Here is a 25508-nt window from a genome sequence, read left to right as displayed (position 1 = left end):
CCTTCTACAATGACGGTACCTGTCCCTTAGGGTCACAGGTCAGAGAAAAGAGATAGGGGATGCCAAGTTCGGGGTACGTAGTGAGCCTGGGAAAGGTAGCAGTTTCAGTAATAAAAGGCAGACACCAGAAATTTTTAAGGGTTAGGAAGATGAGTTCATACACAGCAGTGTCATGCGGCAGAGTGCCCCTTTTCTTCCTGAGTGGCAGTTAGCTGCAGGATCTTGCAATCATCATTGTTTTTATTTGAAAACATTCTTAGGTGCAGCATCCTGGTTGGCCATTCATTTAAGCTAGGTGCGGAGGTGCCTAACCTGGGCCAGGTGTGGCTCTTGACCGCTGTGTGCAGGTGGTGGCCCTTTTGCAGTCAGGCTGGTCCTCTTGATACCTGAACCCGGGAGAAATTGGAATCCAACTCTCACTGATGAGCCACGATAACTTGTCACATCAGAGACGAACGGTCACAAGTTCCTTGGGCCAGCACACGCCCAAGTTGGTTCCCATACTGACTCCTGGGTATCTTTATCCAGGCTTTCAGGGTGCCATCCCATAGATTCCACCAGGAGACTGTAGCTTACGTCAACAACCTGGCCATACTGTGAGCAGGAATGGCAGGTACGAGAAAGGAGATGACCTAGTTTTTGTTTCTAGAGCCGCACTGGTGAGGTTAGACGGACAGATTGGAGAGGTCACAGCTGAGAAGTGAGTGATCCAGGCTGTGTCAGGATGAGCCTGGTAGTTTCAGAGACCAGATGTAATGAGCAGACTAGTAGGTGGGTTTTCCACTGATGGACTGATTCACTCATTCATTTATTCATTCATTCGTTCTTTCAAGAAGCATCTCTACTTATACACCAGGCATGGGTGGGGGAGGAGGGTAGCAATCATGTAGCAACCACTCTGTTTACTTATGAATTCACTCATTCACGTGTCTGTCCATTCATTTATTATACTCTGCTTTCTTGAGCAAAAACATGTAAGGTAGTTTATACAAGCCACAAAATAAAGTTTAAAAGTTTATAAACAGAAGAGTCTGTATCAAATTCAGCTGGCCCTCAGTATCTACAAGTTCTGCATCCATGGATTTAGATAAAAAATAGTCTGAAAAAATTTCCAGAAAGTTTCAAAAAGCAAAACTTGAGTTTGCCATGGGGGCAACTATTTACATAGCATTTACATTAGGTCTTATAGGTAATTTAGAGATGATTTAAAGTACCTGGGAGGGTGTGTTTAGATTATCTGGAAATTCTGCAGTGTTTTATATAAGGGACTTGAGCATCCATGAATTTTCTTATGCACTGAGGTCCTGGAATCAATTCCTTGAAGATACTGAGGACAACTGCAATATTTTTGTGAAAATTGAAGCCCAGGGGAAAGTTAATATCCAGATATGCAGGCCACAGTTCCACTCATTTGTTAAACTTGGCCTTCACGTTTAAGGAATAGGGCTTCCCTGGTGGTCCAGTGGCTAAGAATCCACCTGCCAATGCAGGGGACATGAGTTTGATCCCTGGGCCGGGAAAACTCCACAGGGCATGTAGCAGCTAAGCCTGTGCACCACAACTACGGAGCCCGAGCTCCAGAGCCCTCAAGCTGCAACTGAAGTCTGCCCACCCTGAAACCCACGCTCTGCAACAAGAGAAGCCACCTCAGTGAGGAACCCAAGCACCATAACTGGAGAAAGCTGACGTGCAGCCACAAAGATCCAGCGCAGCCAAAATTCAGTTCAGTTCCGTTCAGTCGCTCAGTCGTGTCCGACTCTTTGCGACCCCATGGACTGCAGCAAGCCAGGCCTCCCTGTCCATCACCAACTCCCGGAGTTTACCCAAACTCATGTCCATTGAGTCGGTGATGCCATCTAACCATATCATCCTCTGTCGTCCCCTTCTCCTCCTGCCTTCAAACTTTCCCAGAATCAGTGTCTTTTCAAATGAGTCAGCTCTTCGCATCAAGTGGCCAAAATATTGGAGTTTCAACTTCAGCATCAGTCCTTCCAGTGAACACCCAGGACTGATTTCCTTTAGGATGGACTGGTTGGATCTCCCTGCAGTCCAAGGGACTCTCAAGCAGCCAAAATTAACTCCCTGATATTTAGGGTGTAAGGAAGAATTTCCCAACAGAAAAGTGGAGAAGTGAACTGGTTATGAGAGTCCTGTCCATCGCCCCCGCCCCACTGAAGAGGAAACCCTGAATATTTGATGTGGCATCTGCCCCTTTGTATAACAACCTGTTCAAAATCTGTTAGTGATAGGATACGGCCCCTCTTTTAGCAGATTAGAGTGTTTTCCTCTCCTGCATAAATGTACAAATTCGTTTTCAAATAAAAATTCACCCGCTAAGCAACCAGTGCCAAGGACTGGTCTTCATGGCGTATCTGGTTGGAGGGATCGCAGTAGTTTTCAGGCAAGGTGGCAAAACCTTCCTCCAGCTCATCAGATTTTCCAAGAGCCTGAAAATACATTTTCCAGGGCTTCCTGGCCAGAATCTCAGAATATCTGTTTGTTTTTAGTTTTTCTCTCAAAGGTTAGGATTTGAAGAACTGGGGGTGTCTGGCTTCTCTAGTTGTCCCGTGCCACAGCTGGTGAGCTCTGATGGCCTCGCTTCCTGACACCAGACCGAAGCCTGAGATCCTCTAGCTCCTCACTCGTACCCACTGAGCTTTCCCCTTTTCCATAAGACAAGCTTTGGGATCGTGGAAGCCAGATCTTGGAGAGGTACTGAGCGCTTCATCCTGAGAGGCATTCACGTAGATGCTGGATAACTGCCTCGATGGCAAGGTTGAATGAGAAGCTGCTCTTGGTGTTTTTTTTTTTTTTTTTTTTAATTTTACTTATTTGTTTTAATTTTGGGCGCCCTGGGTCTTCATTGCTGCAGGCGCTTTTTCTAGCTGTGGTGAGTAGCTACTCTGTAGTTGTGGTGTACGGGCTTCTCACTGCCGGGACTTCTCTTGTTACAGAGTACGGGCTTTAGGGCACACAGGCTCAGTAGCTGTGGCTCATGGGCTCAGTAGTTGTGACTGAGCTTGGTTGGTTGGTTGGGCTTGGTTGCTCCTTGGCATGTAGACTCTTCCCAGACCAGGGATAGAACCTGTGTACCCTGCAGGTGGATTAACCACTGGACCACGAGGGAAGTCCTAGTCTTGGTATTTAATGGCCTCTCTATGCAGAACATGGGCTGCCAAGCATGCTGATGAGCAAAATAATTCTGGGTTCCTTGTGATGCTAAGAAAATGGGTGGGTGGGGGATCGTTCACCTTGGACAAAATTTAACCTACTAAGAAATTTTACCTACAGGTAGCTCTGTTTGATTTCTTTAAACCTGTTATCGTTTAAGCCTACTGATTTCTTTAAACCTGTTCCCATTTAAACTTTACAAAAGAAGAAGAAAAAAATGATTGTGTGGAGTTGTTTTTCTGCTCCATGCTTGCTCCCTTGGATTCTTCAGACAAAATGGATATTTAGCAGGGGATGAGGAGGGAGAAGGCAATGGCACCCCGTTCCAGTACTCTTGCCTGGAAAATCCCATGGACGGAGGAGCCTGGTAGGCTGCAGTCCATGGGGTTGCTAAGAGTCGGACACGACAGAGCGACTTCATTTTCACTTTTCACTTTCATGCATTGGAGAAGGAAATGGCAACCCACTCCAGTGTTCTTGCCTGGAGAATCCCAGGGATGGGGGAGCCTGGTGGGTTGCCGTCTATGGGGTCACACAGAGTCGGACACGACTGAAGCGACTTAGCAGCAGCAGCAGAGGAGGGAGAGGCAAGGTGATAGAACCTGATTTGTAAAAGGCCAGCTGTTGAAGAAGGAAAATAAGAGCAAGCGTGACTTTAGAGTCTGGTTGCCCCACATGTGATTTTCCTTGTTGGTTTTGGTGGTGGGAGGAGAAAACCCAAGTGGCTTTCTCTGACGTATAGGGACCAAATACTTGTTTGTTTTTTGTAACTGCTTTTATTTCCCATCCATTTTCCGTCCCTTCCACACTGCCACTGCTGTTTGCTTTTTCTTGACAGTAAAGTAAAAGTGTTAGCCACTTAGTCATGTCCACCTCTTAGTGACTCCATGAAACGTAACCTGCCAGGCTCCTCTTCTATGGGATTTCCCAGGCAAGAATACTGGAGTGGGTTGCCATTTTCTTCTGCAGGGGATTTTCCTGACTCAGAAATTGAACCCAGATTTCCTACATTGCAGGCAGATCCTTTACCTGAATCTGAGCCACCAGAAAAGCCATTTTAACAGTAAACAGAATGCAAACAACTCCCTGCTCCTGAAGCCCAAAACTGACTTAAAAGTTGGGCCGTGAAGGGTATGGGCTTCCTAGGTGCCTCAGTGGTAAAGAGTCTGCCTGCCAATACCAGGAGACGCAGGAGACGTGGGTCTGATACCCGGGTCAGGAAGATCCCCTGGAGGAGGAAATGGCAACCCACTCCAGTATTCTTGCTTGGAGAATCCCATGGACAGAGTAGCCTGACAGGCTACAGTCGCAGAGTCAGACACAACTGAGTGACTGAGCACTCACGGACATGAGGGGTATGGCCACCAGCAAGGTCTAGAATGGCTGCTTAAATCAGGCAAATCTTGCAGAGGCTTGTGAAGTCTCAAGCAGGGCTTGGCAAGCTGCAGCCCACCGGCTGTTCTTATAAATAAAGTTTTATTGGAACACAGCCATGACCATTTGTATATCACCTTGGCTGGTTTCCAGCACTACCGCAGAGCTGACTAGTTGCTTAAGACCATATGGCCTGAAAAGTCTAAAACATTTACTATCTGGCCCTTGATGAGAAAAATTTGCCAACTCTTGGCAGGGAGCAATGGTTCTCAGCCTTAGCTCAGCATCAGGATCACCTTGGGAGCTTTAAAAATGCAGATGCCTGGGCCCACCCCCAGGGATCCTGATTCAGTTAGTCTGGAGTAGAGCCCAGACATCCAGATCCCCAGGTGATTGTCCTGTGTAGCCAGGATTGAGCATCAGGAGTCTAGTCTCAGTGGGGTTTTGTAAGATTAGTGAAAGGGAAAATGTTAGTTGCTCAGTTGTGTCTGACTCTTTGCAACCTCATGGACTGTGGCCTGCCAGGCTCCTCTGTCCATGGGATTTCCCAGGCAAGAATACTGGAGTGGGCTGCCATTCCCTTCTCCAGGGAATCTTCCTGACTCAGGAATTGAATCTGGGTCTCCTGCATTGCAGGCAGATTCTTTACTGTCCAAGCCACCAGGGAAGCCGTTTGTCAGAGTACAAAACTGGAATTTGCCACTCCACAGGGTTTCTACCCAGTGGCAATGATCTGACCTTGACCTCAGTGTCAGAGTGCAGTCCTGGAGCCCTGGACCATCATGGCTGTGGCATAAGGGAGACCATGTAATACCAAAATTCCTCCAGTGACCCTGGGAACTAAAAGTCCCTGAAGAAGGTTGAGGGTGATCCAAATTACCTTGAGGTATGTGTGTGTGTATACACACTCAAGCATGCACTCTTTAGATGGTTTGTATATGTAGATAACTTTTGTCTGTTTTCAAGCACATGCATTTCAAAAAGGAGCCCGTGGTGTGTGAAGCATTCAATTTGTCACCTTGGCAGCCTCTCGACTCTCAGGCTAATAATTAACGTGAAGTGTTGGGGACACTTCCCGCTCCGGGCGAAGTTGACACCTCTTGTCTTTCTCTACTGTCATTTCCAATGTTACCTCTTCTGCTCATGGTAGGAATTTAAATTCAGGCCAGTATCAGTTTTCATTGGCAGGTGAAGTTGTAAATGGGAGTTTCAGGGTTTGTTCCGTCCCTGGCATTTTTTTTGGCGGTGCTGGGCTTTTCTCTAGTTGCAGTGCACAGGCTTCTCCATGCAGTGGTTTCTCTTGCTGCAGAACGTAGGCTCCAGGGCACGTGGGCTTCAGTAGTTGTGACACATGGGCTCCAGAGTTGTGGCTCCCAGGCTCTAGAGCACAGGTTGAATTATGGAATATGGTTGTGGCTGCTGCTGCTAAGTCGCTTCAGTCGTGTCCAACTCTGTGCGACCCTATAGACGGCAGCCCACCAGGCTCCTCTGTCCCTGGGATTCTCCAGGCAAGGACACTGGAGTGGGTTGCCATTTCCTCCTCCAATGCATGCCTGCATGCTAAGTCGCTTCAGTAGTATCCAGCTCTCTGCAACGCTATGGACAGCAGCCCACCAGGTTCCTCCGTCCACAGGACTGTCTAGGCAAGAGTACTGGGGTGGGCTGCTGTTTCCTCCCCCACAGTCCCTATACTCCACAGTGGAGTACAGGCGTAGTTGCTCCGGTGCGTGTGGGATTTTTCCCAACCAGGGACTGAAGCCATGTCCCATGCACTGGCAAGTGGATTCTTATGCACTGTGCCACCAGGGAAGCCCCTGTCCCTGGCACTTAAAGCAAATATTAATTGCCTTGTGTTCCACTGTCTCTGCCTCCCGTGTGGCTCCCAGGGCCTTCTGCCCCTCCCAGCAGCTGTCCCTCCCGCCCTGCTGTCCAAATACACCATGTCTACTGCCTGGAAGGACCCCCTCCTCCTGGTTTGCCTTGGACTTCCCCAGTCTTAGTGCTGTTGATCCTGGGTCTCCGGATCTCCCTCAGTCCAGGGCAAACCAAGATATCTGGTCACCCTAATTCGAGAGCATCACCCTGAATTCTAGAGGCCAGTTCAGATGATTGGACTTTGCATGGACATAAAAACATTGGCATTTGAAGGGTGAGTGTGGGGCTTTATGATTGGCCTTTGCATGGACATAAAAACATTGGCATTTGAAGGGTGAGTGTGGGGCTTTATTAAAGACAGGTGTGCTTCAAAATACACATCAAGGTCATGTGTAAGAGTATTTCAGTCTCCTTTTTTTAAAAATAGCTGAACCCAAGAGGTTAAGCTAATTCTTATTGCTAAGTTGTTTCAATCATGTCTGACTCTTTGCAACCCTATGGACTGTAGCCCAGCAGGCTTCTCTGTCCATGGGATTTTCCAGGCAAGAATACTGGAGTGGGTTGCCATGCCCTCTTCCAGGGGATCTTCCAGGGATCAAACCCAAGTCTCATGCGGCTCCTGCATTGCAGGCTGTTTCTTTGCCACTGAGCCCATTAAACTCAGTTTGGGAGCAAAGCACCAGGTCAGCCTGTATTCTGCTGTGGAGCTCACCTGGGTGTGAAACAGATTCTTCCCGAAGATTCTTCAACAAGATGTTTGCTTGGAAGGGGATCCGCCAGCCCAGAGAGGTGCCATAGAGAGGGTGCTGGCTTGTGCCACCAGGCTAGCATCTTCCTCAGCTGTGCCCTCAAGATGTGAGGCAGGTCATTTCCCCTTCCGAGACTCAGTTTCCCCATCTACACTGAAAGCACCATTACTTGCCTGTCAAGGTTGCTGTGAGAATTCAGTAATGGATGCAGTGTCTCACTGTACTTGGAAGAGGCTGCAGAAATGTTAGCCACAGGGGCGAGTTCAGGTCCCCAGGAATCACCGTCTCTGTAGAATGGGAAAAGAATATGGTTCCCTCTTTCTTCCCTTCCTTAACCTCTTCCCCCCTCTCTCTCTCCAGCTTTCTTTGTGGGCTCTGGCAAAGGAAGCCCGTGAGGATGGGGTCTGCATTCTTATTTTCCATGGTTGGGTGTAAGCATCAACCCTTTTGCTTCCTGGATAGGTGTGTAGTATGTAAACAATCTAAGGTGTCGGATACCACTTAAACCTACGTCTCCGTTTCAGCTGGATGCGTCCGGGCAGTCTGCCTGGCTTGGTCGTGTCACCTGGTCTGCCCATCTGGGTGGGTGTTAAAATCCTTTTTCCCAAGCTTGGTTTTTATGATGGGCTGTCGTCATCTATCGTAAATCAAGGTGGACCAAGGTTGAGCCCTGAGGTTAGACAGAGTCACTCACAGAAAAAGCTAGAGTGGGTTTAGTTTTTTTTTATTTCAGTTACAGGCACCAGTCCTGTATATATATATATATACATATATATATACACACACACATATAGCTTAAAACTTAATTTGGTGTGTAATTGGGACTAGCTCTTTGGAGCCCTGGGTTGTGTGTTTTAGAGCAGCTGAGAAGCAGGGGCATAACAGGGCAGGACGTGGTATGTTAATTGGTGGCCTCTGGGACCCGTGAGAGAATTGGATTTAAGTCCCTGGTTCGAATGAGCTTGGCAGTTTTATTGGGAGTCTCTCCGGGCGCAAACTGGGGAGACCACCGGTTTGCGCCAGCTGGAGCCGGGAGTTGCTCTTGGCCCCCATGCCCATCGGAGCACCCCTGGCTGCCCCAGGGACAAAGGCAATGGAGGAGCCAGAGAGACAGTGAGGGGGCCCCCACCCACTCAGCCGGCCACCCTCTGCATACTTTTGGTAGGAGTTGCAGGCTTCCTCGGCCTGTGGTCCCAAGGAGGGTTTTGCATTTTATTACCAAAGTCTCGATAAAAGGGACCTGGGTCTGAGCAAACACTGAGGGAGGAAAAACAAAGGAAATTAAATGCAAAGTCACCGCTGGCGGGGCAAACCACGTGGAGGCCTTGGCTTTACCACCGCCAGAGCCGATGGGGGACGTGGCCCCCAGGAGTCGGAACCGAAGGCTGCTGGCCTGGTATTCCTGAAGCCTGGCCCCTCTGCTGTTTAAAAAGAAATTGCCGTTTAATTTGTTTCTGAGTTTTATTTCTCAAGTGAACCAGCATGGGGCCATGTAATGAGGTTGTGTTTCTGGGAGGTGTTGAAAGACAGGGGAAGGAGCAAAACCACAGTTGGTGGGGGGGGGGGCGTCCCTTGTAGGGGCGGCCGGGGGCTTCCCGGGGGTCCTTGCTGGGCAGGGGGGCAGGCCGGGGCCCCCGAGAGCTGCCTTCTCTGTGTGCTGTCCGTGGGGCAGCGGGTGCCCTTGTGTAGTCTGGTGGCAGTCCAGCTGAGAGAGAGGGATGTGTCTGAATTCCAGGTTTAAGATCCCCAGCTGATGGAGAGAATTGGCACAACTGAAGGGAGCCAAGGTGGTGGTGGGGGCGTGGGGGTGGGCAGGGATGGTTCCTTAGAATGAGAAGGGGTCTGAGCCATGGAGAAAAAGAAGGATATTTGGCAAGGAGAGTGGGTTTCCCACCCAGTGGAGAAAGTCAGCTCAGACCAAAACGGGATAGTGAATGAAAGTGTCTTAGGATGTCACTCATTTGAGGTTGGACAAGAGGTTTCTGGACCCGTCTGCTATCGGAGGAACCCCTCGAGACTGTCACCAGTGGGGCTGTGACTTCCCCTGGAGCTGAGATGGCCCTCTGGACAGACCTGGGCTTTGTAGCAAACAAGGCCTGGGGTATGGGGGCCGATGGATGCATGCCAGGGTCCTGCCCACTGGCCTCCAATCCAACAGGAGTAAGCTTGAAAAGCTCAGGGCCTCTAGCCACCTTACCTGCCCCAGCCTGCTGGACAGAGAGGGGTGAGTGGGGCCCTCAGTGACCTTCCCACTCTGGGGACAGAGGGCCGCCACCCATCACAAGGGCAGCCACTCTCCATCTCTGTAGAAAGCTGCCTGTGGGGTGCGCGTATGTGTCCACTGGACTCCTCTGTGTTCCCAGCACACACACACACACACACACACACACACACACACACACTCGCATCATCATTTTGTTTGGTCAGGGTAAGGGGAGTGGTGGTGGCATAGTCTCTATTGTACAGAAAAGAAACTCAACTTCGGAAGAGTTCAGCAGCTTGTCAGAGGTGAGCAGTAACACCCATAGCTGCATTTGTTCAGCACATGTGCTGTGCCCAGCCCTGGGCGAGGGCTTTGAGCTCCTGGAGATGCGGCCACAGCTCGTCCATCCCAGCCGCCTCCCTCCTCCCGCCCGGGCAGCGCTCCTGAAGCTGGAAACAAGGCCCCCAGCTGCCCCCTCTGGATGGGCGTCAAAGGATCAGCCTCCCCTGTGGGATTCCGGTCTGCGGCCCTCCTAGGTGAGCTCCAGTTCATCTCTCAGGCATATCAGAGCAGCTGTATGAAATTAGCGACTTAAAGCGTCATCAGGAAGAGCATTTTTGACAAAGCAGGAAAGGACTCTCGTTGCTGCTGCTGTTGTAAACTTTATTGCACTTAACGATCAGGGCCAGCCCGTGAGCCCTTATACGTGTCTCCATCTCAGAGTCTGGGGTGGTGCCCGTGGGCCTGGATCCAGAACGCCAGCTCCTTCTCCTCCACAGGAAATGTCCCATTGCTGTCTCTACTCTGCCCCAAGATGATCAAGGAATTGTGTCACTTGTCTCTTCCCAGGAGGCCCCACTTCTCCAGCTGTGTCCTGTCATCACCCCCAAGCTGATTCAATTCAGATGCCCAGGCCCCAGTCCCAGAGAGTGTGACCCAGTAGGTCTTGGCTCAGGCCCAGAGATTAGCACGTTGACTCTCACATGCTCTTGATATCAGAAGCTCTTGATATTAGGGATCCCTGAGCCGTGCTTTGACAAATACTGAGTCTTTAGGTGATCACGTTGCAATTGTGTACAAGAGCACCCACGTGGATTAACTGAGCATGTGTGTGTGTGTAGTTCTAAGAGAATGGTCATTAAAAAGTTCATAGTGGTGATCCCTGGGTGTAATGAGATTTCAAGAGGTTTGAGATCTATTTCTCTGTGCTTTCCTATATTGTTTTAATTTTTTTTTATATAAAGGGCATATAATTTTCCTCAACAGATAAAGTCATCAGGTCTTTCGCATGGGCAGGGAAGAGCAGACTATTATAGAGGAAATATTTACTGTGTGGGAAGTAGACTTGGGGGAAATGTGGACCTACGGCAAGAAGGCCACAAGTGTGAATGAGTCCGTTTTAATTCCCAGAGCCTGCATCCCTCTTTCTATGGCGTCCAACTCCTGAGCCTGCCATCGAGAAGGAAGGAATGTCACACCTCCTGTTTTCAAATGGCCCGTTCTTGGCAAAGCTGGGGCCAAAGTCATGCCCGGGAATTTTGGACGGTGGGCTTGAGAGAGAAGGCTGAGCCGCCCCTCCTGTCCCTGTCTCTGGATCCCCACCTTGCCCCTCCGCCCTGCTCTGCATACGGGCACCCTGGCCGGCCAGGCAGAACCAAGATGGTGATTTTACAGCGCTGTTACGACTCTGTTGCTGTCCAGTAAACCCACACGGGGCCCCACAAACGCTCCTCGAGAAGGCCAGACCCTTCTTGAGAAATGGTTTCCTACACCTTTACAACGTGATAGGTGCCGTGGAAAAAAGGGGCCGTTGGATTTATGGAAACTATATAAAGTTTATAGAGTCTTGGCAAGCCAGAAGGAGAAAAAGCCTATGGGATGGGGGTGGGTACTTGGAAATGGAGAAGGCCCTGAAAGGGCGTCAGACCTCTGTGTCCAGACACCAGACGCAATACCTTGAGGGCATGCGGTGGGGGGAGGGCCGCGGCCCTTCTGGAACAGCTGCTGGGGGCGCCCTGCAGGCAGACCCTATTTGGTCTTCAGGGCGTCCCTGTGAGGGAGGCACGGTTGCCCCCATCCTGCAGAGGTGACGCTGAGACAGAGGTGCTCGGAAAGTTCTGACCTTGCCCAAGGTCACACAGCGAATGGTCTGAGGGCGTGTGGCTCTCAGGTGGGCCTTCTGGGGCAGGCTCAGTTCTCGCACTCCGTCTCCTGTGTACCGAGTGGCGTGTCTTGGTTTCAGGTACAGAAAATATGGTCTCCGTACCCTGTTTCGTGTCGGGACCGTTTGCTATTTGCGACTGCGTTTCTTGGTCCCCTGGTGTCTTCTGTCACCACGGTGCTGTCCTGTGACTCCACTTTGCTCTGAAAGATGAGTTGTGCCCGCATCCCCACCGGCCTTGGCTGGAACCGGAGTGAAGCCACCCAGAGGTTGGCTGTGGATCGGGGTGGGGCTAAAATGCTGTCTTTGCCTTTCGGGATCCCCTCCGTGTCCCAGTTCTATGGGGGATCCTCTTAGGGCCCCCAGAGGAGTCCCCCAAGGAGTCTGAAATTACCTCCTCCAAACCCGTCAGCCCGTGAAATTTCTAATTCATTTTTCCTTGCTTATGTGCCTTGCGGCACCCATGTTTTCTCTCCTCCTTGGCTGTAATTCTTGGAGTGCAGATTCCATGAATGCTTAATTCTTCATCTGTGATTTTGCCCACAGGGTTGGGCATGGTTCCCAGCAAGTAGTAATCACTGAATAAGTATCAGCTGGGAGGCTGGCTGGCTGGATGAATAGATGGATGAGTGGATGGCTGGCTGGCTGGCCTGGTGGGTGGGTGGGTGGAGGGATGGACGGACAGACCAACTGATGGGTGGATGGGTGAATGGATGGACAGATAGGTGGGTGGGCGGGCAGAATGATGAGCCGTATATATAGACTAACAGACACCCACTTCCTCATTTGCACCCTTCCGCGCAGTTAAACTAACAGCCTACGCCTGGTTCTCTTAGGCTTTCACTGAATGCACTTCTGTTTCAGGAGACAGACTTTGCTCTCTCTGAAGCCATATGGAGAAACCAGCCTGAGTGTTTGAATGTGTGTGTAAATACTTTACAGTCCCCATAAACTTGTTTAAAGACAGGTGGGGGTGAAGGTATAAACTGGGGCAGCCTTTTGGGAGGGCCATTTGGAAGTAGCTATTAAATTTTTAAATGTGCCTACTACTAAGACACAGCAGCTCCACTTGGAGTCATCAAGCATAAGGAATATATTCACACGTTTGTGCACAGAGACTCACGTACCAGGGTGCTTGTGCCCAGTGCTGGCTACAGCCCTGCTCCATACAGTGAAAAACCGGAAACTGCCCATGTTCATCCACAGCGAGACAGACACAAAACTATGGGAGACCCACACTATGGGAAAACCTGCAGCGGCAGAAAGCTCTCCCGTATTCTGGAAAGTTCTGAGACTCTGTAACTCATGGCCCTTCCTGCCTCATTGCCATCAGCTTCTTTTCCTTTCTCCCTCCTCTCTCCACCCACAAAACACAGTTTGCCGGAAGGACATCTTTCAACCTGATGCCTGTTAGCCAGTGACCTTCCCTTACAGAAAAGAAGGAACATGGGAGAGAAGCAGTTATGTGTATAATTACTGTCTACTGGCTCTTCAGTTAAAAAGATTGAAAGGCACAATATTAAAATTTGATTTATGGGCACCACTATCTACCTAATAATGAGGCTGGGAGGAAAAAAAGAACCACAGTCGTTAGAGAAAACCGTAGCCTTTTTTTTTTTCTCCGCCAGGAGATAAATTGCCTCTCATTTTCTTATTGCTAAAGAAATGTGAAATGGTTTTAAGCATATGTGATATGTTCTTCCAATATGTTGAAATCCAGAACTTAGTAATTTAGGAGTCATCTGGCTCCGACGTTTCCAGGAAGCTTCCTGAGAGACGTAGCAGCTTCAGCAGCAGGGGCTGCTGCCATGGTCCACGGGGCTCCCAGACCCAGACTAAGCCACAGGTACCACCGCTGGTAACAGAAACTTCCTCCAGGTCCTGGGGCATCAAGCTGGCTGATGCCACAGAACCTGAGAGAGAAGGGGAGAAGCACCGACTCTAGTTCCAAGTCCCAATTTTGTGGCCTATTCGTTCTCTGATCCTTGGTTTCTTCATCTGTAAAATAGGAGCAATACCCTTACTTATTGCATGATGCTGGGCAAGTGCCCAGGTTTTCCCACCTTGAAGGTATAATAGTCCCTCCCTGAGAGGGTTGTAGGAAGGATTAAGTCAGTGAATCTGTGTAAAGTGCATAGTTGGGTACCTGCCATGTAGCAAGTGCGCAGTAGATATTTTTTACAATCGTCATCATCACCACTGCAGATGCCTTTCCGTAGTTTTTGGAAGGGTTGGAATTCAAACCCAAGTCTTCCAATTCTAGGGTGCTGGCTGATGAGGGGTGGATAGACAGATGCTTGGCTCTGTCTCTCTCCAACTGATGCCCAAGGCAAGTCAGAGTACTTCTCTGAGCCCCATCCTGTTTATCTCTAAGATATCCATTTCTACTTTGCAAGGTGATGGTGTCAGATTTAAAGATTATTGGAAACAGAGTGTCCAGGACATAATTAGTTCTGGGCTGACAGATGGTAAAAACCCTTGAAAAGGAAAGATCTTTCCTTGAAACCTATTTGGGGAGGGGGGGAATGCTGTCCCCTGGGAGGAGAGATCTGTTTCTAGTTGGTGCCCTCGCACCTCACTGGGGCTGCACAGAACTCCCCTGCCCCAGGAGTGGAGAGGGGAGGGTGCAAAATATTCCCTGGCTCTAAAAATAATAGCTGCAAAGAGGAAAACAAAGGAACAGCCAATGTGCCAGGAACTGTGTGGAGCTTCACCTGAAGGGTCACAGGTCAGTCTCAGGGCAGCCTGGTGGCAAGCTGGCCTTATCTTCAGGGGGCAGATCAGATATGGGGACAGGTGACTGGCCCAAGAACACAAAGCTGGAGGTGATCAGGCTGAGAGTCCAAGCCAGGACTGTCAAATTCTTTCTGCCACACATTGCCGAGCCCCCTCCCAGTTCCTAGTCCCTGACCTCCCCTCCTCTCCTCCATCCCAGCTCTTCTAACCCATTTCTGCCGCCTAGAAGGTGTGGGGCACCATCAGCCGGTGCTTTAAATTTATATCTTCCCACCAGCGCTTGTGCTGGAGAGTCAAACACCCCAGGGATCATGTTAGCTTGTGCCGATCATTTGTTCTATGTCTCTGAATTTGTGGGTGTTTTTAATCTGTTCAAGGTGCTTGGGGTTGGGCTGGAGAAAATGGATTCTAGGTGCTGCCAACGCCTTGCCAACTGCATTCCGGGAAGGTTTCCATACCTATGGGACTTCCGGGCTGTCCATCCTGCAGAGATTCCGTAGACTCTCCCCCTCGGGAAGAGGAGGGCAGGATTTTGCACGTATTTCTTTTCACCCAGCTAATGGCATCTCTTTATTTGCAGTTGAGAGGGAGAATGTGCAGAAGCGGACTTTTACTAGATGGATAAATCTCCATCTGGAGAAGGTAAGCGAGGCGCCTGGGTTGTTAAGTGATCGATGCCTCCGTAACTGGGTGCACAGTTCAGCAGAGCAGTGAGGAGGGAAGGGGGATGCTCTCGTTGCATTGGTGGTTTTCAGTCATTCATTTAAACGTTTGTTGAGTGCATTCTCATTGCCGAGAATCAAGTTCAGTGCTGGGAACAATCCCTTGGACAGAGAAGCCTGGTAGAGCCTGGCAGGCTACAGTGAATAGGGTCACAAAGAATCAGACATGACTGAAGCAACTTAGCATGCACGCATGCACACTTGGAACACAAAGACATGGAAGACATGAGGTTCTGGCCTTGTGAGGCTATCAGCCTAGCTGGGGAAGGACAGGGTCCATCTTTAAATGGGAATTGATGAGCAGAAGTCAGGAAGCATTCATTGTTGAATAACCCAAACATGGGATTGAGGGGGGATCTTGACTTCTAGTCTGGAGAGGTCGGGGAGGCTCTCATTAAGACCCATCTATAGGTATTTGGGTTGATTTAAGCAAGAACTCCTTACAGTTTTTAACCAAGCCAGATTGCCTGGTTCCTCACATAAGGTTCAACACGATCGACAGTGTCATCTGCTCGTTTTGGTGCATCGGGCACTCAACTCCTCTAATCCTCAAGACAGCCTTCCTCACCTCCCACCCCCATGGTGTTCCAGAAACCTGGAGACATTGAATTGCATCCCTGTAATCCCACAACTCTCGGAGACGAAAGCTCTTCCTTTGGCTTCCCTTGGATATTCAGTTTGGTAGCCCCTCTTCTTCCTGGGCAACCCCCATTTTTTTAGCTAACATTCTCTGGCCAAGCGGGGTCCAACTGCATTTTGTTTGCCAGCCTCTCAGGCACACAAACCCTAAAACAAAAGCGTCTGAACCAGACAGAAGGATGGGCAGCGGAGGAGGGGCAGGATGGATAAATGAACCCTTCAGAGGCATAGAAATCCAAACCCTCCTCACCACGAGCTTAGCCTCCGGGGGGAGAACATTCTAAATTTTCCCAGCGCTGGGGAAGGAGGGATTCTTTTTCTTTTACAAGAAAGCTGATTTATGCGGATTCATTTTACTCACTTCGCATCTTAAATTCCACGATCTGGTTCTCCCAATAAACCCAACCAGTAGTCTCCTGTGTTTCAAAGCTGGTGGTGGTACTCAAGGATTCCTCTTCAGTGACATTTCTTCTTTTTTCTCCTCTTTAAAGGCACAGGAGTAATATTGATTGCCCTTAAGAGTTTGCCCCAAAGAAAGGTTCATAGAGGAAAATCACTAAAATGATTAGAAAGCAGAGAAAATAAATGTGGCGTTTAGGAAGTGGTGCTCTTGACCGACATTCTAATTCACGCAGTGTGAGCTTTAGGCCTATAATATTTCCCCAGTAGCTGCCTGACCACCCACACTTCTGCTCCCCACCTGTAGAATGGGCTCCACTCAGCCCAGGAGGTTTCTCAAATCTCCAGGGCGAAAATTCTCTACATCACGGATGAAGCATTGTAAATCATTTGCCCGTTGTTTTGACTATTGGTGCATTTTCGGCAGCGCTCATAAAGTGAAGTGTTATTTTTGGAAAAAAAGGAAAACTGTTCCCAAAACTTGAGTTCCCCGAACTCCTAAATTAATGCCTGATGTGTGTCAGGGTAACTGGAAATTCCTCCTGGTGGACGGAGCTTAGCCAGGACGTATTTCTTTCTTTCTTCCCTTTTATAAATTAAAAAAATAAATACAGAAAAGCATGGAGGGTAATAGAGCAAATGCTCATGCACCAACTCAACCCCCAAACAGATCTCTGTTAGCCTCGATCACATCCAGAATTTTCTCTCCGGCCACGCTTCTGCCCCTGTTTCAGGGCAGGTGGGCAGCACCCACTCTGAAGATAAATCAGACAGTACTTGAAACTGATGCCTAACACACAGGGCAAAATTCACAGCCGTGTTTCCAACCTTGAGACTTTCAAGAACAACCTTTCATGTAAAGGAAACCGAGAAACTCCTTGGGGAAGTGGGCTTAGCTGCAATTTGAAGGCTGTCAGAAATATTTACGGACTCTCTGGCTTCTGGAAAAAATCCTTAATTTACCGAAGGAGTTAGATCATGAAGAAACCCCTGGGGGTGCTGTTTACTTGGCCATACCAATCTCATGAAGCCCACGGAACGTCTGGAACCCCGAGGAGTGTTTTCACTGGAGTGGGTTCAATTTCTCCTCCTGCCATCACGCGGATGGCTGCCGGCCAAGGCCCCGCTTGCCGCTCCCGGGCTGGGGGCTCTTACAGACAGTCAGTGGGAATGACCCTCCTGGTTCAGCTCCAAGGCATGGCTCGGCCACGGTTGGGGCTGGTAACTGGAAATGCTGTGAGTCCATCTATCAGGGGCTGTTTTTGTTCAGGTCCTGTGCCGTTTCTGCCCCGCGTTAGCAGGAATAACGTTCCCCTATGAGTCTTGGTAACCTGATGCCCTCGTGCTCCGTGTGGAATGTTCCTGAGGAGCAGCGGGGAGTTTGCAAAGAAATAATATGCCTCTGGGTTCAAAGTCACTCTTGCCCTTGAAGCAGAACCCTCTTCTGTGCACCTGTGGGTAGAATTCCCCTGTTTTGACTACCTAGAGGTGTGGGTGGGGGGCTCGCATAAGAGGCCAGGAAATGCCACCTTCCTGAATAGAAAAAGAAAACACAGGCCCTCTGAGGCTTTCACGGGGTGGGAGTTCCCCGAGGAAAGGGTGCCCGGGCCACAGCTCCGAGAGTTCCCTGGCTCTCTGGCTGGTGACAGCAGCCACCCCCTGCCCCCACCCCATTAATCCTGTCTCCAGTGGGAACCACCCCCTTCCTTGTACCCAAAAGCAGAGAGAGTGAGTACCCAGCTGAAATGTTATAATGCTTCCAAAGATTCCAGTACCAAAAAGTAAACAGAGTTGCTGTTGTTTAGTTGCTAAGTTGTGTCCAACACTCCATGACCCCGTGGACTGATGCCCACCAGACTCCTCTGTCCATGGGATTTCCCAGGCAAGAATACTGGAGTGGGTTGCCATTTCCTCCTCCAGGGATCTTCCCAACCTGGGGATTGAACCTGCGTCTCTTGCATTGCAGGTGGATTCTTTACCACTAAGCCACCAGGGGAGCTCCATTCATGCTAGTGGGGCGGGACGGAGGTGGTAATTAAAAATGCAGGTTCCTGGCCCTTTGCCCCCAAGATTCAGTAAGTCCTAACCATCCTGCATTAAAATTTTTATCAAGTTTGTTTAGTCAACAGAAGCCTTTCTGTGAGCATAGAGTTCTTACCTAGAACTCTAAATAAAAGCCAATAAGAGCTGATGGCAGAGAAATGTAGTGGGTTAGTCTCCTTTTGGAACTGCCTCCCCAAGTAGGGGTCCCTGAAGCTGCTGTGCTGAAGCCTAGGGTTCGGGGAGCATGGTGTGCATAGCCCTGTGCTGGGACAGCTGACCAACAGGTTCCTGCTGGCCCCACGGACTCCAGGGCACACCTAGCCGAGCTCTGGGTGGACAGGACATGGTGTCCCTCAGATCTGCCCAGGCCAGAAGGGAAAGCAGTGGGCTTCTGGCTTTTTCCACCCGGAGCCTCCCTGGGGGCTCCCCAGCACAACTCCTGCCTATGTAGCGCCATCTCCGGGGAGAGAGGGTTACTCCCTCCTCGGATGCCCGTAGGCAGCGCTGGATGTTGTAGGTTTTTTTCTCCAGATCACTGATCGGCTACTTTCTTTTCCCCTCTTCCACAGTGCAACCCACCTCTAGAAGTTAAAGATTTATTCATCGATATACAAGATGGCAAAATCCTAATGGCTTTGTTAGAAGTCCTGTCTGGGAGGAATCTGGTACGTATGTTCCAGAAGGGTTGGGAAGAGGTAAAAATTAAAGGAAAACACTGCCTGTAGTTCTTTTCCATACAGTTCTCTATGTCTGTACATGTATCTGGCCATCCATAAGTTCCTATGACGGGAAACTTGGGAGGGCAACATTCCTTTTTCAGTGACTAAGACTGATAGAATCATGTATAACTAAGCAAATATACCTTAGCAAGTAAATAAACGTCCCATGTTTTCTGTGAGTCCAAAGCTGAAGATTTTAACTGGATCAAGAGTGTTTAGCTGGCCAGCCATTCAGTTAATGAGAATGAGAGCTAAGATTCAGGAATACGGATGAGCAAGACATCTTATCAACCAGATTCTATAAATTCACCCCGCGACTAAAGCTGATACACAGAATTCTAGAACCTTCTTGTGAATATGGCTGAAACTGAATTGAACCAGCTGGTCTTGAGGTTCATTCCAATTTGGATCTTTGCCAAAGCGCTCCACGTTGCCTTGTCTGATGTGTGCAAGTCAGTCCTCTCGCCTCGATTCACCGTGCAGTGTTAACAGCTTCGGCACCATTGGCGTTTTGTTTTGTTTTATTTTTTATTCATTTATTTAGTTGACTGCACTGAGTCCTCATTGCTGCACGCAGGCTTTCTCTAGTTGCGGTGCTCAGGCTTCTGATTGCGGTGGCTTCTTTTACTGTGGAGCAGAGGCTGTAGGGCACATGGGCTTCAGTAGTTCCAGCTCATGGGTTCTAGGGCACGGGCACAGTGGCTGTGGGACATGGACTTAGTTGCTCCGAGGCATGTGGAATCCTCCCGGACCAGGGATTGAACCTGTGTCCCCTGCATTGGCTGACCTGGTCATTGCCGGATGTGTGACAGCATCCTTGCTCTCTATCCACTGGATACCAGTAGCACTGCCGGTGTGACAACCAAAAATGTCCCCAGGCACTGCCAGATATTCCTTGTTGGGGGGTGGGGGTTGTCCAATGATCTGGCTAGAGTACCAGAGTGTCAATCTTGGGAAACGGGCTCTAGAGTCCAGTGTTTGATTGGCCTACGTGACCCAGTGTGGCTGATATGAAGGTGTCTCTGTAGGGCCCCAGCGCTACCAAACCATGGCTCAGCCCATGCAGACCTCTCTGGGTTTGCTCTTAACTCTGGGTTTAAAGTCAAGAGCTCCGACTTCAGTGCTCATCTCTAAGGCAGCTGGAGTCTTACGCAACCTCTCACCTCTTTCTTGCCTTTCTTTTCCCAGTAGCCACCCCCAAGGGGGCTGTAGCAAGTGACATGAATGAATTCTCATGAAGGGCAGACCCACTGTGGTAGAAAGAGTACTTGGTTTCTTGACAGATTTCACTGTGGGCTGGCAGCATAGTCCTCAAAAGGCTTCCTGAAAAAGCATATTCTAGTCCCTGAGTCTGTGTTGCCAGCAGCCCAGGCTCCCACTTTGTTGCCTGGGCACTGACTGGGAGCCGCTATAGCCTTGGTGGGAAGGGAGGCTGTATTGGGAGTGTTTGATCCGGGAGTCCAGCCGAGAACAGCCAAGACCTCACCGGTGAGATCACCTGGCAGTTCATACCGTGTGCAAGGGATACCCACTGGCTTTCCTGTTAGTGTGACGCACTCACCCAAAGGGGCAGGGGTGGGCTTCCGTTTCAGGATGAGTTTCCTCTGCTGGTGCTCCTAGCGTGTGCAACGAGCATTGTCAGAGTTTTTGCTTCTGCAAGCTCCTTTCTCTCTTCCTCTTTGGGTTTCTCTGTGTCCATCTCTTTCTTGGTGTCTCTGTCTCTCTGTATTTCTCTCTCTGTTTCCATCTCTCTCTCCCTCTGTCTATCTGACATGGGACACATGTCCACCAAACCCTTGGCCAGAAAACAGAAACATCTGTGGCCGCCAGGGAGGGTTTGCCGGATGATTTAGCAGCTGTGGGTGACGCTCCCGGCTGGTGCTCTCTGCCTTGACAAACAGCATCAGCATAGAGAGGAGAGCATGTCACCGATGGTCTCTGGGGGAGGGAGGGCTATCAAAAGCCAGGAGCTGGGTCAGAGAGGGAAATTTGACAAATCTGCCCCCTGTTTAACCCCCGGGTTCCCCTCCCTCACCAACTCAAGTGAGTTTGTCCCAGAAACCATAAATAAGGCGACCCTTGGGGACCCCTGAGACTACGGTGGTGTGTCCCAGGGCCCCGTGCATGGGTTTGGATGTGGTCCATGCGGGCTCTGCTGTGAGCCCCGTCCTTCTCTTGAGATTCATGTGAAAAAGGTAAAGAAAAAGGCAAGCGCGTCCAATGGCACCGCTGGGACCCGAGTGCCTGTCTGGGCTTAACTGCTTGTGTTGTTCTGTTTTGTGTTACAGTTGCACGAGTACAAATCCTCATCCCATCGTATTTTTCGGTTAAACAACATAGCGAAAGCACTTAAGTTTTTGGAAGATAGCAATGTAAGTATCTGAAACACATCTTGTTCACAGAGCCTTCCCTGAGACAAAAAAAGACATGATTTGAAGTCTAGTGCTGGTCACAAGAGACGCGGGCAAAGGGGTCCCTGCTAAGACAGTCAGATGGAACAAGTTGAAATGTTAAAGGAGCTCCATCAGTTGAGATACAGCTAATCCATCAGGCGGGATGCAGTCCCTGATTCCCTGCCCACCTGCCTCTCCAGTTCCATCAGGACGAAAACTGTGGATGTCTGGGCGTGGGAAGGGCGGAAATGCTGAGTGGCTCTCAGATGTTCAGAATTTAGTTGACATTTTCCTTTGCACTTTGGGGGATAAGAGTACAGTGAAAATCCAGTGCTCTGTGACTCCTAGAGGGGTGGGATGGGGCGGGAGGTGGGGGCGTGGTTCAAGAGGGAGGGAGCATGTGTATACCTGTGGGGGATTCAGGTTGATGTATGGCAGAAACCATCACGATATGGTAAAGCAATTACCCTCTAATTTTAAAAAGAGTACAGTGAGCATGTCAGGGTGTAAAACTTGTTCTTAGCACTCAGACTATGGCAGAAGCAAGGAAGAGAAGGGGGCTGACTGAGCCAGAGGAAAATCACGTAATTCTGTCCTCTTTGATAGAACTTTCCAGACTTAAATTAGCCTTTTTTGTGTGTTTTGAACTCTGCTTCATGTCCTTCAAATATGGGAGGGAATGGCCCCAGAGAGATAAAATTTCCAAAGTTCCCCTTTCATTAAGTTTCATCAGTTACTCTGGGTGAAAAGCCCTCAGCTCGCCTGACACGTCGGCATGTACAGTAGAACGTCATCACAAAGTGCCATTCGTTTGGCGCTCCTGGGTCATAAGGGGATCTAATCTGGGCTGATTTAAGCAGCAAAGGAATGTATTGAAAGCATGCCAAGAAGTCACAGGATGACTTCAAAGCCCAGGGAATCAGAGATGGAGCCCAAGACTGCTAAATGCCAGGACCACTGCAGAGCCCCACCCCCTCTGAATGCAAGGACCCACGTGGGCATGGCTGCCACTACCCTGTCCCTCTGCCCCCACTCCCTCAGCCCCTGGAAGGAACTCTCAGCGTCACTCATTCAAGTTCAAAGGCCTGGGCTGATAAGCCTGCATCCTCGCCCATGTCCTGGCTGCCAAGTGCAGAGAAAAGCAGTTTTGGCTTTTGAAGAGGGAGGTGGGCTCTGCTTCCCATACTGTGGGGAAAGACCCGACCTAGGAGGTGGTTCAGATGGTGGTGACCAAAGGGCACGGCCCAGTTCACAGCACCATCATTCATAATAGCCCAAAGGTGGGAGCAACCCGGATGCCCATCCACGGACAAAGGGATGAATAAAGTATGGTCTTCCTGTGCAGTGGAATATTATTCCACCAGGAGAAAGAATGGAGTGTTGATACAAGCCTCAGTGTGGATGAAACTTGAAAACATTATGAAAGATGCCAGACCAAAAGGACCACTTCTTCTAAAACATTCCTGTGATACGTCCGGCACGGGGAAATCTCTCGAGTCGAAAGACAGATGAGTGTTTGCTCAAGGTTGAGAGGAACTGGGAGATTAGACAGGTGACAGTTAAAAGGTACAAGATTTCTTTTTGAGGTGATGAAAGTGCACTAAAATTATGGTAACGCTAAAAAACCATGGAATTGTGTGCTCTGAATGGGTGAATTGGTTCAGTTCAGTTCAGTCACTCCGTTGTGTCCAGCTCTTTGCGACCCCGTGGACTGCAGCATGCCAGGCTTCCCTGTCCATCACCAACTCCGACTTCCTTGTCAGAGTTGGACCATAAAGAAAGCTGAGCACCAGAGAATTGATGCTTTTGAACTGTGGTGTTGGAGAAGACTCTTGAGAGTCCCTTGGACTGCAAGGAGATCAAACCAGTCAATCTTAAAGGAAATCAGTCCTGAATATTCATTGGAAGGACTGATGCTGAAGCTGAAGCTTCAATACTTGGGCCACCTGATGTGAAGAACTGACTCATTGGAAAAGATCCTGATGCTGGGCAAGATTGAAGGCAGGAGGAGAAGGGGATGACAGAGGATGAGATGGTTGGATGGCATCACTGACTCAATGGACATGAGTTTGAGCAAGCTCCAGGAGTTGGTGATGGACAGCGAAACCTGGCGTGCTGCAGTCCATGGAGTCACAAAGAGTCAGACACAATTGAACAACTGAACTGAAGTGTCTTAGCCATCATGGCCATGATCGTTGATGTCAGTAATCTGTGTTTGTCCGAAGACATGTTAAATCTGGAAGTTTGGTGGTGTTAGTGTAGCATGCAGACAGACCCTAGGCATGTACCATCTGTTCTTGGAAAAAGATGTCTCTCTTACTAGCTGTGTGTTCTGGGCACTTTCCATTGACCTCTCTGGAATTTCTTCACCTGAAATACAGAGATAATAAAAGAATCTGTGTTGTGGGGTTGTTGTGAAAATAAACAGAGCTAATACTCTAAGAATAGTGTCTGATAATGGGAAGTACTGTGTATTGTTTATGAGACACACTTATGTACACTTTTGCATGTTGGGGTCCCCAAGAGGTGGCCTGTGGCATCACCAAACAGCAGAGGTGAGAAAGAGAAACAGGCCCACAAGGGCATCAGGAAATAAAGTGCTGCAACCTACTTGGACCCCGTCTTTAAGCTCGTACATTGCTTCTCTCCAGGTAAAGCTGGTTAGCATTGATGCAGCGGAAATAGCAGATGGCAACCCCTCTTTGGTTCTTGGGCTGATTTGGAACATAATCCTCTTCTTCCAGGTAAAATCACTTCTTTCCCATAACATACATCAGTCATCTCCGCCAATACAGGAGTGGGGCCCGGATCGTGGGAGACAGTGAGATTTCGTTTCTGACAGATTTTTGCCTCTTCTCTTTCCTAGAAAAGAACCAGAGGAATCTTGGTTGCTAAAGATTTTGAGTCCCTGTGATTCTAAAAGTGATGTGAGCTCTGTTCTTCTCTTGGGACTTGAAGAGTTAAATATTTACTTGGAAAAGTAGTTTTCTTCTAAAGGGTTCCAAGAGCCAGGGAAATACTTCCAGCCAAAAATTGAACTAGGTAGAGTTACTCTCCTAACATGACAAGTGTTCATAAGAGATGGCTAGAAAGCCTCTACAAAGACAGCTCTAGGAAGAGGCATGTGTAACAGGGAGGCCTTGCAGCCTTCACACCCTCAGCATCTGTCTGAAAATGCAGATTTTATAGAAGAAGGACAGGGTCTGGGGCTCGAGTGTAAAGGGGTTACTTCGAGTTGTGCTCAAGTTCTTTCCCTGAATAGGAGGGAGTAAGCTGATAGTTCATCTTCTAAAATCCCCCTCTTTTGAAAGAGAAAATTATGGCTCACTATTTAATGGCCCTCCCAAGAGTAAAAATGATGTACACAGAGGTGGAGCCAGGTCAGGAGGCCCTCAGCAGCAGCTTCTGCCCAGAGCTAGACAGACTCCAGGAAGAGATGATTCTCCCTGCTAAGCATCCTTGCATGCAGCACAAGCCACACGAAACAGCCTGGCCATCATGAGTACTGACACACTCCAGCCGGGGTCTAAGAGAGCCCATGCTGGGTCTGCCTCCTGGGTCTGAAATGTCATTTCCCTTCCAGATTAAAGAACTCACGGGCAACCTCAGCAGAAACTCTCCATCCTCCAGCCTGTCACCCGGCTCGGGTGGCACAGACTCAGACTCCTCCTTCCCACCCACACCCACCGCAGAGAGGAGCGTGGCAATCTCGGTGAAAGACCAGAGGAAAGCCATCAGGACGCTGTTGGCCTGGGTGCAGAGGAAAACGAGGAAGTAAGCCCCATGCCCTGCTCCCCAGCACCTCGCGCTGCTACCAGGCAGAGGGAGGAGGGCAGAGGAAGGGGGCATCACTGTGTATTCAGTTCTGTGTCCATTATATGCCTGGCGCCTCACGTAAACTCTCAGAACAGGGAATTCTGTCCTTTCTTTGTCTGCACACAAAACTGTATTTGCTCAGTGTTTGGTTTGCAGAAATCTGATGAGAGAATTCGGATAGAAATCCAAGGGGCCTTCACCACTTTAAATCCCTAAGTGGGGTTGGTCCTTGGATCCTAGTAACATGGACGTGTTTATTATTATGGGTTTCCCAGGTGGTGCTAGTGGTAAAGAACCCACCTTTCAGTGGAGAAGACCATAAGAGATGCCGGTTCGATCCCTGGCTCAGGAAGATCCCTTGGAGGAGGGCATGGCAACCCGCTCCAGTATTCATGCATAGAGAATCCCATGGACAAAGGAGCCTGGCGGGCTACAGTTCATGGGGTCACAAAGAGTTGGACACGACTGAAGCAACTTAGCACGCATATTATTAAGCTTCTGGGTATCT

General features: G+C 49.5%; 1 protein-coding gene across 5 annotated transcripts in view; it reads left to right on the top strand.

The window, feature by feature from the left end:
• CLMN (calmin) overlaps positions 1–25508 on the top strand; it is a 122074-nt gene that overhangs the window by 63212 nt on the left and 33354 nt on the right. For all 5 annotated transcript variants that reach the window (XM_024982133.2, XM_024982132.2, XM_024982131.2 and 2 more), the window contains exons 2-6: positions 14850–14911; positions 18642–18737; positions 21080–21163; positions 23836–23928; positions 24768–24958. In XM_024982133.2, the coding sequence (XP_024837901.1) occupies positions 14850–14911; positions 18642–18737; positions 21080–21163; positions 23836–23928; positions 24768–24958 (526 nt within the window). The remainder of the gene's footprint in view (positions 1–14849; positions 14912–18641; positions 18738–21079; positions 21164–23835; positions 23929–24767; positions 24959–25508) is intronic.

The sequence above is a fragment of the Bos taurus genome, chromosome 21, assembly GCF_002263795.3.
Source record: "Bos taurus isolate L1 Dominette 01449 registration number 42190680 breed Hereford chromosome 21, ARS-UCD2.0, whole genome shotgun sequence".
Classification (NCBI taxonomy): Eukaryota; Metazoa; Chordata; class Mammalia; order Artiodactyla; family Bovidae; genus Bos; species Bos taurus.
Note: the sequence above shows the minus strand (reverse complement) of the source record. Positions and strands in the feature narration are given on the sequence as shown.